The sequence below is a fragment of the Oncorhynchus keta genome, chromosome 26 (genome assembly GCF_023373465.1).
Source record: "Oncorhynchus keta strain PuntledgeMale-10-30-2019 chromosome 26, Oket_V2, whole genome shotgun sequence".
In the NCBI taxonomy this organism is placed as follows: Eukaryota; Metazoa; Chordata; class Actinopteri; order Salmoniformes; family Salmonidae; genus Oncorhynchus; species Oncorhynchus keta.
The window spans coordinates 29,049,449-29,061,994 of record NC_068446.1 but is presented as its reverse complement, the minus strand read 5'-3'; the positions used below and the strand labels follow the sequence as shown (position 1 = coordinate 29,061,994).

Genomic DNA, 12,546 nt, shown 5'->3' with positions numbered 1-12,546 from the left:
GTTAAATTCCCATATACCAAATAAAAATATATAAGTTAAAGGAAAATTCCACCCTAAAACTTATCTGCTAACTTTCAAAATACAGAATACAGCCGTTATGATCATATGATTCAAAATGCATCATAGAGGCTGTATTTCTGTATTTTGAAAGTTACATATCTTGAAAACTTCATTGCTGAGATGCAAAACATTTTGAGACAATATCAACAATGGAAAAATGAAATTAATATTACGAAAGTTTTTGTGTGGAGTTTTCCTTTAACCTCTACGAGTTCGGTCCCCCCTCCCACGGGATGGTTGAGCAAACGTGCTCTTATGTGATTAGCATGACGTAAATAACAAGAACATTTCCCAGGACATAGACATGTCTTATATGGGCAGAAAGCTTAAATTATTGTTAATCTAACTGCACTTTCCAATTTACAGTAGCTATTACAGTGAAAAAAATACCTTGCTATTGTTTGAGGAGAATGCACAACAACAAAAAACTTTTATCACTGCAACTGGTTTGACCTCTGAAGGTAAATAAAATACTTACGTTTTTGTCATTTTTGTAATCTTGCTCTGATTTGTCATCCTGATGGTCCCAGAAATAAAATGTAGAATAGTCTTGTTTGATCAAATCTATTTTATATTCAAATGTAGGAACTGGGTTCTACAGTTTGAATCCCTGCTGTGTCTGGCCCCCCTCACCCCATCTAGGTGTGTGAACGTTGGTGTCTTTTCTGTAGGGAAGCTAATTATCCATAATTTATGACATTCCTGGGAGTGTGTAAACTTAAATGTTGTATTATCATATAATTTTTGTATGTTCTCTATAGTTATGTACTTGAAAAAGTATCAATTGACAAATTTGGCACATTATACAACATTTTGAATAGTAATGCAATGGTTCATTGGATCAATCTAAAACTTTGTACACACACTGCTGCCATCTAGTGGCCAAAATCAAAAGTGCGCCTTGAGTCCTACGTGTAATAATGGCCTTTCTCTTGCATTTCAAAGATGATGAAAAAAATGTAAATAGAAAACGCATGTTTTTTTCTTTATATTATCTTTTACCAGATCTAATGTGTTATATTCTCCTACATTACTTTCACATTTCCACAAACTTCCAAGTGTTTCCTTTCAAATGGTATCAAGAATATGCATATCCTTGCTTCAGGTCTTGAGGTACAGGCAGTTAGATTTTGGTATGGCATTTTAGCCGAAAATTGCACACAAAAAAAGTGTCCAATCCATTTTAAATGGGTTTCCATGCGTTTTCAACTCTGCCGATGGTTTTGTCTCAAACTGTTGCATTATATAGCAAATGTACCCAGTCTGGTCTTGGCAGTGAGCTCTAGCCAACAGCTCGCAGATACAGTGCTGGTATAGCCTACATTATGATATTATGGATAAGAGCGGGATCATTTTTATTTCTCAAACTGGAGCCAATTTAGCATTGATCATGTCACCAGAATTAGATCCCCCATATTTATTGGAATGGAGCATTAAAATCATCACAGTGCACTTTCACCACCCTGTAAAGTTCAGAATTTATTTCAGCTGCAGCCTTCTAAATTGCATGCTTTCCCGAGTCATAGTGGGAAGACCATACGTCATCGCGTCAGCTAAAATGGACTACGATATGATGGTTATTAGGCCTATAGGCTATCAATATTTGAGCATAATGTCGTTTCCACCACAATTTCTCGAATCATTTATTTTACCGACGCAAACAAATCACACCTTTTCTAGAATATTTTGTTTTGTCAACATTTGGAAAGTTTACTGATTTGCTATTACCATCGTGACATTTTTTTATCCGACATGTACTTTATATCTATAAAAAGGTTGGCTGGAAACCTGGCTGTGTCAATTCTTACCTTTCGCACATTTAAGTAACTATTTCCGAGTTCCCAGTTGTTTTGAACGCCCCATAAAATACTGTAAGGAAGTGGGAAGGAGGGATCAGTGGCGTGGTGCACTGAGAGTGTTGCGTTGGTTTGTCAGACGCCTCAACTAATATAAAAACGTTTTCTTTTTCAGTCCGTAACCAAAATATGCGGGCAAAGGGCGTAATAGTTTTAACACTGTGGCCGATTGAGATGATTAGAGTCTGAGTTCGGAAGACATCTTTGGGATTTCAAAATTGCATTCCAAGGTAACAGCATTTGTGGGCAGGTAGGGAAGTAGCCTTCCGGAAGAACTCGCGATACAGGTTGGCAGTTTGCATACGGCACTCGTAAAGTAAGTTTTGAAACACGTTTTTAATCAAATACAGAAGGAAAAATGACGGATTTTAGAAAAAAGAAGCTGTATGTCTTCGTGGACGTGCTGTGCGTGGTAGTGGGTAAGTACAGTAGCTACAGTGTATCAATTTCACACTGCGCTTGAACAAAGACAGGATTATATACTAGGCAGGCTACGTAATCAGATCTATTCACATACAGTCATTGGGACTACCGTGTCCGTGCCTCGGTAACATTGATTTTAATTTGAGACTGATGAAAATCCATTGGACATGAAATGGAAAAGGTATAAAGATTGTTACCAACATAATATTCCTCCTCGTGGTTAATGTATGTGGCAAATGACAACGTCTTTACTGTATATTTAACTGATTTAGTCACTTTTGATTACATAGTTGAGTCGAACTGTCGGCCGACTCTTCATTAAAAAAAATAGAAAGTTCAAATATGTGCGCCCTAGAGACAATTCTTATAAAGCTGGCGGACTGTGAAAGAGTCAGATTTAAGTTTGTGTTAACACTTTCTCCAGTTCATACTGATAACACCGTAGTAGAGAATAAGATGGGAGTAGCTTGTTTTTAATGCCAGCCTGTCTCTGCTCCAGACCATCACCACTTACAAACATGCACATTTGCCCAAATGACATGATGCGATATTAAATTGCACCATGGGAAAATAGGAAAGGCTCATTTGCATCATGGGCCTTTACTTTTTGTAATGAATTTCAGTAAGCTCAATATTTGTTTGTGGAAATGTAATATGTGCATGACAGACCAGCTACTTCAATACTGAGTTAGTTCTATATGAATTCTGGCTGGGAATTTAAAGTGCAGACTGTCAATGAATCAATTAAGATAAATGATAGGGCAGTGCAAATGTACAAGTGGACAGTGGTTTGAGGTGAAGCTATAGCAATACAATCAGTACCAGTCAAAAGTTTGGACACTTACTTATTCAAGTGTTTTTCTTTATTTTTACTATTTTCTACATTGTAGAATAATCAAAACTATGAAATAACTCATATGGAATCATGTATTAACCAACACATGTGTTTTATATATTTTATATTTGAGATACTTCAAAGTAGCCACCCTTTGCCTTGGTGACAGCTTTGCACACTCTTGGCATTTTCTCAACCACCTTCATGAAGTAATCACCTGGAATGCATTTCAATTAACAGTTGTGCCTTGTTAATTTGTTTTTTTTTTCCTTAATGCATTTGAGCCAATCAGTTGTGTTGTGACGACAAGGTAGGGGTGGTACAGAAGATAGCTCTATTTAGTAAAAGACCAAGTCCATATTATGGCAAGAACAGCTCAAATAAGCGAAGAGAAAGGACTGTCCATCATTACTTTAAGACATGACGGTCAGTTAATTGTGAACATTTCAAGAACTTCAAATGCAGTCTCAAAAACCATCAAGCGCTATGATGAAACTGGCAGGAAAGGAAGACCCAGAGTTACCTCTGCTGCAGTGGATACGTTCATTAGAGTTAACGGCACCTCAGATTGAAATAAATAAATTCACACAGTTCATGTAACAGACACATCTCAACATTAACTGTTAAGAGGAGACTGCGTGAATCAGGCCTTCATGGTTGAATTGCTGCAAAGAAACCACTACTAAAGGACACCAATAAGAAGAGACTTGCTTGTGTCAGGACCCGGTTACGAACCCGGGTCTCCGGAGTGAGAAACAGTCACTTAACCAACTGAGCCACGAATAGTCGGCAGAACCCAGAAGATGAGGCAGACACAGCAGTACTTGAGACGGTGTATTTAATGAAGTAAAAAGTGAAGTTCTTCAGGAAAACATGTAACTCCACAACCTCAAAAGGAATCCTACAAGAACAAAGGTAATCCTCCAAGACAAAAAAGGTAAATCCGCAAGGTGGAAGGTAAAGCACAAAAAACCTCAAAAGATACTCAAAAAACAAACAAACAAGAACAAAAAAAAGAATTCCACAAGAGCGTCCACCAGGAACAACAAGAGTTCTCAGAGTACTAGGGCTGGGTGCTAACATACAAACACAGAGCAAAGAAGAGAGGAAAACAAAGGGTTTAAATACAATCAGGGGAAACGAGGCACAGGTGCAAATAATAATGGGGATCAAGGGAAAACAAAAGGTCAAAAGGCACAATGGGGGCATCTAGTGACCAAAAACCGGAACAACCCTGGCCAAATCCTGACAGCTTGGGCCAAGAAACACAAGCAATGGACATTAGACTGGTGAAAATCTGTCCTTTGGTCTGATCAGTCCAAATGTGAGATTTTTGTTTCCAACCGCCGTGTCTTTGTGAGACGCAGAGTAGGTGAACGGATGATCTCTGTATGTGTGGTTCCCACCGTGAAGCATGGAGGAGGAGGTGTGATGGTATGGGGAAGCTTTGCTGTTGACACTGTCTGTGATTTATTTAGAATTCAAGGCATATTTAACCAGCATGTCTACCACAGCATGTCTACGTCAGCATGTCTACCACAGCATGTCTACCACAGCATTCTGCAACGATACACCATCGGGTTTGGGCTTAGTGGGACCATCATTTGTTTTTCAACAGGACAATGACCCAACACACCTCCAGGCTGCGTAAGGGCTATTTGACCAAGAAGGAGAGTGATGGAGTGCTGCATCAATGACCTGGCGTCTACAATCACCCAACCTTACCCAATAAAAAAATCTAAATATATATTTAACTAGGCAAATTCTTATTTACAATTACACGGCTGGTTGTGATACAGCCTGGATTCAAACCAGGGTGTCTGTAGTGACGCCCCTAGCACTGAGATGCAGTGCCTTAGACCACTGCGCCACTCGGGCGCCTGAATTGAGATGGTTTGGGATGAGTTGGACCGCAGAGTGAAGGAAAAGCAGCCAACAAATGCTCAGCATATGTGGGAAGTCCTTCAAGACTGTTGGAAAAGCATTACAGGTGAAGCTGGTTGAGAGAATGCCAAGAGTGTGCAAAGCTGTCACCAAGGCAAAGGGTGGCTATTTTGAAGAATCTCAAATATTAAATATGTTTTGATTTGTTTAACACTTGGGAGTTTGGAAACACTGCTTAGCGGTAGGTTTTCCATCTGTCAAGGCTCCAATGTGGGGGTGTTGTTACACAGGGGGTGTATGATAACTGATAACTGCACTTACACTTGGCAGACTGATTGCGTAATGGTCTGGCCTTTAGCAGCACATTCCCATGTTGTTGTTCAGTGTGGTGTGAGAGAAGAGGGGAGCAGAATGGGTAATGCCTGTTGGGACCTGCTTCAGGGCAGCATCCCCAGGCTTTCAGGATATGATCCATTCCACCATGAGATTTCAGCAGTGAGTACATCACACCGACTACTACATAGAGAGAGTCTGGCTGGCCCCCCTAATGAACTCTAACGCCCACCATGTCACGAGTCTTATCTTAAATTCTCACGGTCAAATTTAGATGATCCACCTCACTTCTTGCACCCTCCAAAGAAAGGAGAAGTAAGTCATATCCATGCTCCTGATCAAAAAAAAGTATTTTTAGACACAGGATACACTAGTTATGGTGTGGCTTTTGTTCCACCTCCAACATTGATTGAAATCCACTCCACTGCCCAAGCCTGAAGGACATACATTGCTAGAAGTAAAAATACAACTGAATCTCTACCATGGGGAAGTTGATATAAAGGGAGGGTGCAGTGATGTGGTCTGTAGTTTAATTATTAGAAGGTTACTGTGAAGTGTGAATTAATGGTATTGCAATGGTTATGCAACAAGTCAGAACTACATTCCCCAGGGTTAACCTCTGATGTAGGCTATTACATTTAAATGACATTACACTAAGCTCTGTAGATATAATCAGAGAGCAATATAACTGGTAAATACTTATCCTGCCCAGGGCTTTGCCCATGTCAAACTATGAAAAGCTGGTGTGGCAGGTGAGGTGTGTGTTATTAACCATGGGTCATTTCCATTTTTAAAGGAGCCATGAGCACCAGCATATGAAGTTCATAGGAGCATATCAAAGTGGGTGTCAAATGAAAGCTAAGAGTCTATATTTTTGGCAAATGAAGGCATAGATACATTTTTCAACCATTTTCCATGTAAAACAATTGTAATGGCTTTGATTTCTGGTCAAACAGATGGAAAAGGAATCTTAGAAAACATCTTCAAGAAAAAGTCTTCAAAGGTTTTAGAAATACATCCAAACACAATAATGTTGAAGAAAGACCCCTGCCAACTAATATCAACACTTCTATTTCGTTTTGGAGAATTTATTTTCCTTCTGTAAATTTATGAAACATTGCCTTGTGCCTTGCAATTCTATTACCAAAAACCTGCATATCATTAAGATATTTTCAAAAGTCTCTCCCTCATGATTAGAGGGAGGGTTATGAAAGTTCACAGAAGTAACAAGTAAAGGTAGACCTACCAATTTGTTATAGTGTTTTTACTGATATCAATATTGGTTTGAGTTATTAAGCGAACCAAACTAAATTCTGTTACCAAATCAGTAAAAATGACTGAAAAATCATTAACGGAATTACTGCAATTGAATTGGCTACAATAGGAGATGATAGTAGTCACAAACCACAGTTGGGTAACCTGCTACTGTCCTCCCTTCCATTGGCATACTGTTTATGTTCAGTTTATAAAGCCAGAGTGAAGACTGTCTGGACAACCCATCCGCTCTCTCTCTTTGCCTCTCTCCTCTCTCTCTCTTTATCTCTCTCTTTCTCGTCTCTCTCTTTCTCTCTTTCTCATCTCTCTCATCTCTCTCTTTCTTTCTCTCTCATCTCTCTCTTTCTTTCTCTCTCATCTCTCTCTTTCTTTCTCTCTCATCTCTCTCTTTCTTTCTCTCTCATCTCTCTCTTTCTTTCTCTCTCATCTCTCTCTTTCTTTCTCTCTCATCTCTCTCTTTCTTTCTTTCTCATCTCTCTCTTTCTTTCTTTCTCATCTCTCTCTTTCTTTCTTTCTCATCTCTCTCTTTCTTACCTCTCTCTTTCTCATCTCTCTCTTCTCTCTTTCTCTCTTTCTCTCTTTCTCATCTCGCTCTTTCTCACCTCTCTCTTTCTCACCTCTCTCTTTCTCTCTCTCTCTTTCTCTCTTTCTATCTTTCTCATCTCTCTCTCATCTATCTTTCTTTCTCGCTCTCTTTCTCTCTCTTTCTCTCTTTCTCATCTCTCTTTCTCTCATCTCTCTTTCTCTCATCTCTCTTTCTTTCTCTCTCATCTCTCATCTTTCTCATCTCTCTTTCTCATCTTTCTCATCTCTCTTTCTCATCTTTCTCGTCTCTCTTTCTCATCTTTCTCATCTCTCTTTCTCATCTTTCTCATCTCTCTCTTTCTTTCTTTCTCATCTCTCTCTTTCTTTCTTTCTTTCTCATCTCTCTCTTTCTCATCTCTCTCTTTCTCATCTCTCTCTTTCTCTCATCTCTCTCTTTCTCATCTCTCTCTTTCTCATCTCTTTCTCATCTCTCTTTCTCTCATCTCTTTCTCATCTCTCTCTTTCTCTCATCTCTCTCTTTCTCATCTCTCTCTTTCTCATCTCTCTCTTTCTCATCTCTCTCTTTCTCATCTCTCTCTTTCTCATCTCTCTTTTCTCATCTCTCTTTCTCTCATCTCTCTCTTTCTTTCTTTCTCTCATCTCTCTCTTTCTCATCTCTCTCTTTCTCTCATCTATCTTTCTTTCTCTCTCATCTCTCTCTTTCTCATCTCTCTCTTTCTCTCATCTATCTTTCTCTCATCTATCTTTCTCCCTTTCTCATCTCTCTCTTTCTCATCTCTCTCTTTCTCTCATATCTTTCTTTCTCTCTTTCTCTCCTTTATCATCATCTCTCTTTCTCATCTCTCTCTTTCTCTCTTTCTCATCTCTCTGTTTCTCATCTCTTTCTATCTTTCTCATCTCTCTTTCTCTCATCTTTCTTTCTCTCTCATCTCTCTCTTTCTCATCTTTCTCATCTATCTTTCTTTCTCTCATCTCTCTCTTTCTCTCATCTATCTTTCTCTCATCTATCTTTCTCCTTTCTCATCTCTCTCTTTCTCTCTTTCTCATCTCTTTCTCTCTTTCTCATCTCTTTCTATCTTTCTCATCTCTTTCTCATCTCTTTCTCTCTTTCTCATCTCTCTCTTTCTCTCATATCTTTCTTTCTCTCTTTCTCTCTCATCTCTCTTTCTCATCTCTCTCTTTCTCTCTTTCTCATCTCTCTTTCTTTCTCTCATCTCTCTTTCTTTCTCTCATCTCTCTTTCTTTCTCTCTCATCTCTCTTTTTCTCTCATCTCTCTTTCTCTCTCATCTCTCTTTCTCTCTCATCTCTCTTTCTCTCTCATCTCTCTTTCTCTCTCATCTCTCTTTCTCTCTCATCTCTCTTTCTCTCTCATCTCTCTTTCTCTCTCATCTCTCTTTCTCTCTTATCTCTCTCTTTCTCTCTCATCTCTCTCTTTCTCTCATCTCTCTCTTTCTCTCTTTCTCTCTCATCTGTCTTTCTCTCTCTTTCTCATCTCTCTCTTTCTCATCTCTCTCTTTCTCATCTGTCTTTCTCATCTCTCTCTTTCTCTCTTTCTCATCTCTTCTTTCTCTCCCTCTCTCGTCTTTCTCTCTCTTCTCTCTCTGCAGTTAATGTTACCTCTCTCTCTCCAGTTAATGTTACCTCTCTCTCTCAAGTTAATGTTACCTCTCCTCTCTTACTGACACCTACCCAGCATGAGCCCCCTCTCTTTCCATTTGCTGTAACCAGCATCCCTACCAACTGAGCACTGACCGACACCGGACGTCCATGGACGTTGAAAAGTAGTTGATTTGATTTCAACATCCACATACATCGTTTTTCAGTCCGGTCCGGAACAGCCGTGATTTGGCCCAAACGTGGACGTGAACCAATCATAGACGTCTATTTCACAAGTTTGGTCATCACAGTACAGTCGTGTATAGTGCTGTAGAGCACCCTAGAGTTTAGTACAGAATAATGAACTCTACTGAACTGTACTGACCTCTACTTTACTGTGATGTACTGTGCTGTTCAAACAGTGTGAAACAAAGATGTCTATGATTGGTTGAGATTAGGTCCAAAACAACCAAATTTGGGCTTGTTTGTGGGCGGAGCTCATTACAATAATAGCCATATATGCAAAGGATTATGTTGCATATTTCTACCTTTATGTACCTGTTTAGGATACATCACCATGAAGAGAATGACATTCATATCCATAATTATGAATTTCTGTGTAGTACAGATCAGGGATCCATGATTGAATTCCGTTACTGTAGTTCAGTAACCAAAATAGATGATTTAAAGCTCAAGGTGTCATGTCATAGCTGACATCCCATTCTTTCTGCAAACATCTTTGAATTTAAAAGGGATACTTCGGAATTTTGGAAATGAAGCCCTTTATCTACTTCTCCAGAGTCAGCTGAATTCATGGACACCATTTTTATGTCTTTGCTTCCAGTATGAAGGAAGTTCGCATTAGCTCGCAAAACTACCTCTAACTAGTGTTACCATAGACTTCTAGTCATTGCGCTATCTACTAGCAGCTACCATAGACTTCCAGTCATTGCGCTATCTACTAGCAGCTACCATAGACTTCCAGTCATTGCGCTATCTACTAGCAGCTACCATAGACTTCCAGTCATTGCGCTATCTACTAGCAGCTACCATAGACTTCTAGTCATTGCGCTATCTACTAGCAGCTACCATAGACTTCCAGTCATTGCGCTATCTACTAGCAGTTATCATAGACTTCTAGTCATTATGCTATCTACTAGCAGCTACCATAATTCGGAGCAAATACTGTTTTTGAAAAACGTGGTCGCATATATGGTTTTTTAAACTTTCAAATGAATGTTCTTTTGTTTGGCTCAGCATAATTCCATTATTGTGGAATTGCCCCATGACAAAGAGTCAGTTTCAAAGTAGTTGGAGTCCTCACAAGCCCCCTGCTTTACAACCCATGCTAGGATTTCACTGTGGAATTAGATGTTCCTCAGACAATAAGACTCTATGCTTCAGAGAGCTTTCTCCCTCATGTTTATGTCCTAGATGGCCTCAGCGGCTAGTAAGTCATCTGTAGTTACCAATTTTTTGGGAGACTCAAATATCTGCCCTAGTTTAGGCTTGAGTTTGACATTCAATATATGCTCCTCACTCCCACCCCTCTCAAACCCTCTAACCCTCTTTTTCTCCCTCCCTCTCTTCTGTCTGTAAACCTACACTCAGCACAAATAGACAGTGGGTGTTGGCTGGGGTTAACCTCTCCCTGTCTGAAGTTTTCATAGGTAGCACTACAGAGAGACCAGCAGAGCAGAATAACAGTCTACATTTTCAGCTGTACTCACCACATACTCTCTCCAGAGCTGAGAGGCTATGAGTGAGTGTGACTCAGTTAGGTCTCCACAAACATACTACTGGACCCCCAGGGTCTTGGCACAGCTACAGAAGGACACAAGAAGGAATCAGCTGGTTTAGAATGGGACTTGAGGATACTTTTTTTTCACTCAAACTCAGTGGCACAGCAATGCAAATCAGAGTCTCCCTGGCACTTCTGAGGAAATGAGTGCAAGACAGCAAAGGAAATGCTTTGTGATCAGTTAAGAACTCGCAATGTCTTTTCTCCAACTCAATCATCAAGTTTTCTGATGACACCACAGTGGTAGGCCTGAATACCAACAGCGATGAGACAGCCTACAGGGAAGAGGTGAAGGCCCTGCTGGAGTGGTGCCAGGAAAATAACCTCTTTCCTCAACATCAACCAAACGAAGGAGCTGATTGTGGACTTCAGGAGACAGCAGAGAGAGCACACCCCCATCCAGATCGACAAGGCCACAGTGGAGAGGTTGAAAAGCTTGAAGTTCCTCCGTGCACATTACTGACAACCTGAAATGGTCCATTCACACCGACAGTGTGGTGACACATCACTGACAACCTGAAATGGTCCATTCACACAGACAGTGTGGTGACACATCACTGACAACCTGAAATGGTCCATTCACACAGACAGTGTGGTGACACATCACTGACAACCTGAAATGGTCCATTCACACAGACAGTGTGGTGACACATCACTGACAACCTGAAATGGTCCATTCACACCGACAGTGTGGTGAAGAAGGCGCAACAGCTCCTCTTCAACCTCAGGAGGTTGAAGAAATTTGGGTTGGCCCCTAAGACCCTCACAAACTTGTTGTACCACCACCTGGTACGGCAGTTGCACGAACCGTAACCGCAAGGCCATCCAGAGGTTGGTGCAGTCTGCCCAACCCATCAACGGAGGCACGCTGCTTGGCCTCCAGGTCATCTACAACACCCGGAGTCACAGCCACCCGAAACACAGCATGTTCACCCTGCTACCATCTAGAAGGCAGAGACAGTACAGGTTCTTCAAAGCTGGGACCGAGAGACTGAAAAACATCTTATTTCGCCAGGCCGTCAGACTGTTAAACAGTCACTACTAGCCGGACTCCACCCAGTACCCTGATCAGTCTCTGACATCCCATTTGGCCAAAAAGCAACAAATTAGAAGTTTTGGAATGGCCCAGTCAAAGTCCAGACCTAATTCCAATTGAGATGTTGTGGCAGGAATTGAAACGAGCAGTTCAGGCTTGAAAACCCACAAATGTCGCTGAGTTGTGCATGGAAGAGTGGGACAAAATTCCTCCACAGCGACTTGGGAAACTGATCAATAAGTTCAGGAAGTGTTTGGTTGGAGTCATTGCAGCTAAAGGTGACACACTCAATAACATGTTGCAAGGGGGCAATGACTTTTTCACACAGGTGTTGAGTGTTACATGACTTTGTGAAATAAGGATGTAATTGTTGTATTATTTTTTTCCCTTTATATATTTTAGATTTTGGTTGAAGATCTGATTACATTCTGTAAAAAAAAATATGCAAAAGTAGAGAAAATTAGTATGGTGTCGCAAAATTTTTCACAGCACTGTAACTACTGCTGTACACACCTTTGCTATTCATATACTGTCCTTACTATCTATTCACACCATTATATACATATAAACATTGAGTGGACAAAACCGGATACTGAGTTTGTCAGCATTTCCATTCTGTTTTCAATCGGCTTGCAAGGTGTGGACATTCCTACCAATAGGATTTTGTATTGAATGGCCGTGTGTGTGGAGACAGATTTCATGTCATACTGTCTAAAACATTTCCAGCTGTACAGTAACGACAGCCATGCACACAGTAGCCCTCAAGAACAAGTTTATTTTTATTAGGAATGTACACTGAGTATACAAAACATTAAGGTCACCTGCTCTTTCCATGACATAGCTTTCACCTGGTCAGGCTATGATCCCTTATTGATGGCACTTGTTAAATCCACTTCAATC

The 12,546-nt window shown here is 40.3% G+C and overlaps 1 protein-coding gene across 2 annotated transcripts in view; it reads left to right on the top strand.

Moving 5' to 3' along the window:
- The first annotated feature begins 1,927 nt into the window (after positions 1-1,927).
- Positions 1,928-12,546, top strand: part of LOC118371595 (phospholipid phosphatase 2-like) — a 33,847-nt gene continuing 23,228 nt past the window's right edge. Inside the window, exon 1 of one of the 2 annotated variants that reach the window (XM_052480513.1) lies at positions 1,928-2,146. Coding sequence is in view for 1 of the 2 variants with exons in the window: in XM_052480512.1 (XP_052336472.1) it covers positions 2,275-2,335 (61 nt within the window). In the remaining variant the exon portion in view is untranslated. Of the gene's footprint in view, positions 2,336-12,546 lie in introns of both variants that reach the window. The other variant, XM_052480512.1, reaches the window with a different exon arrangement.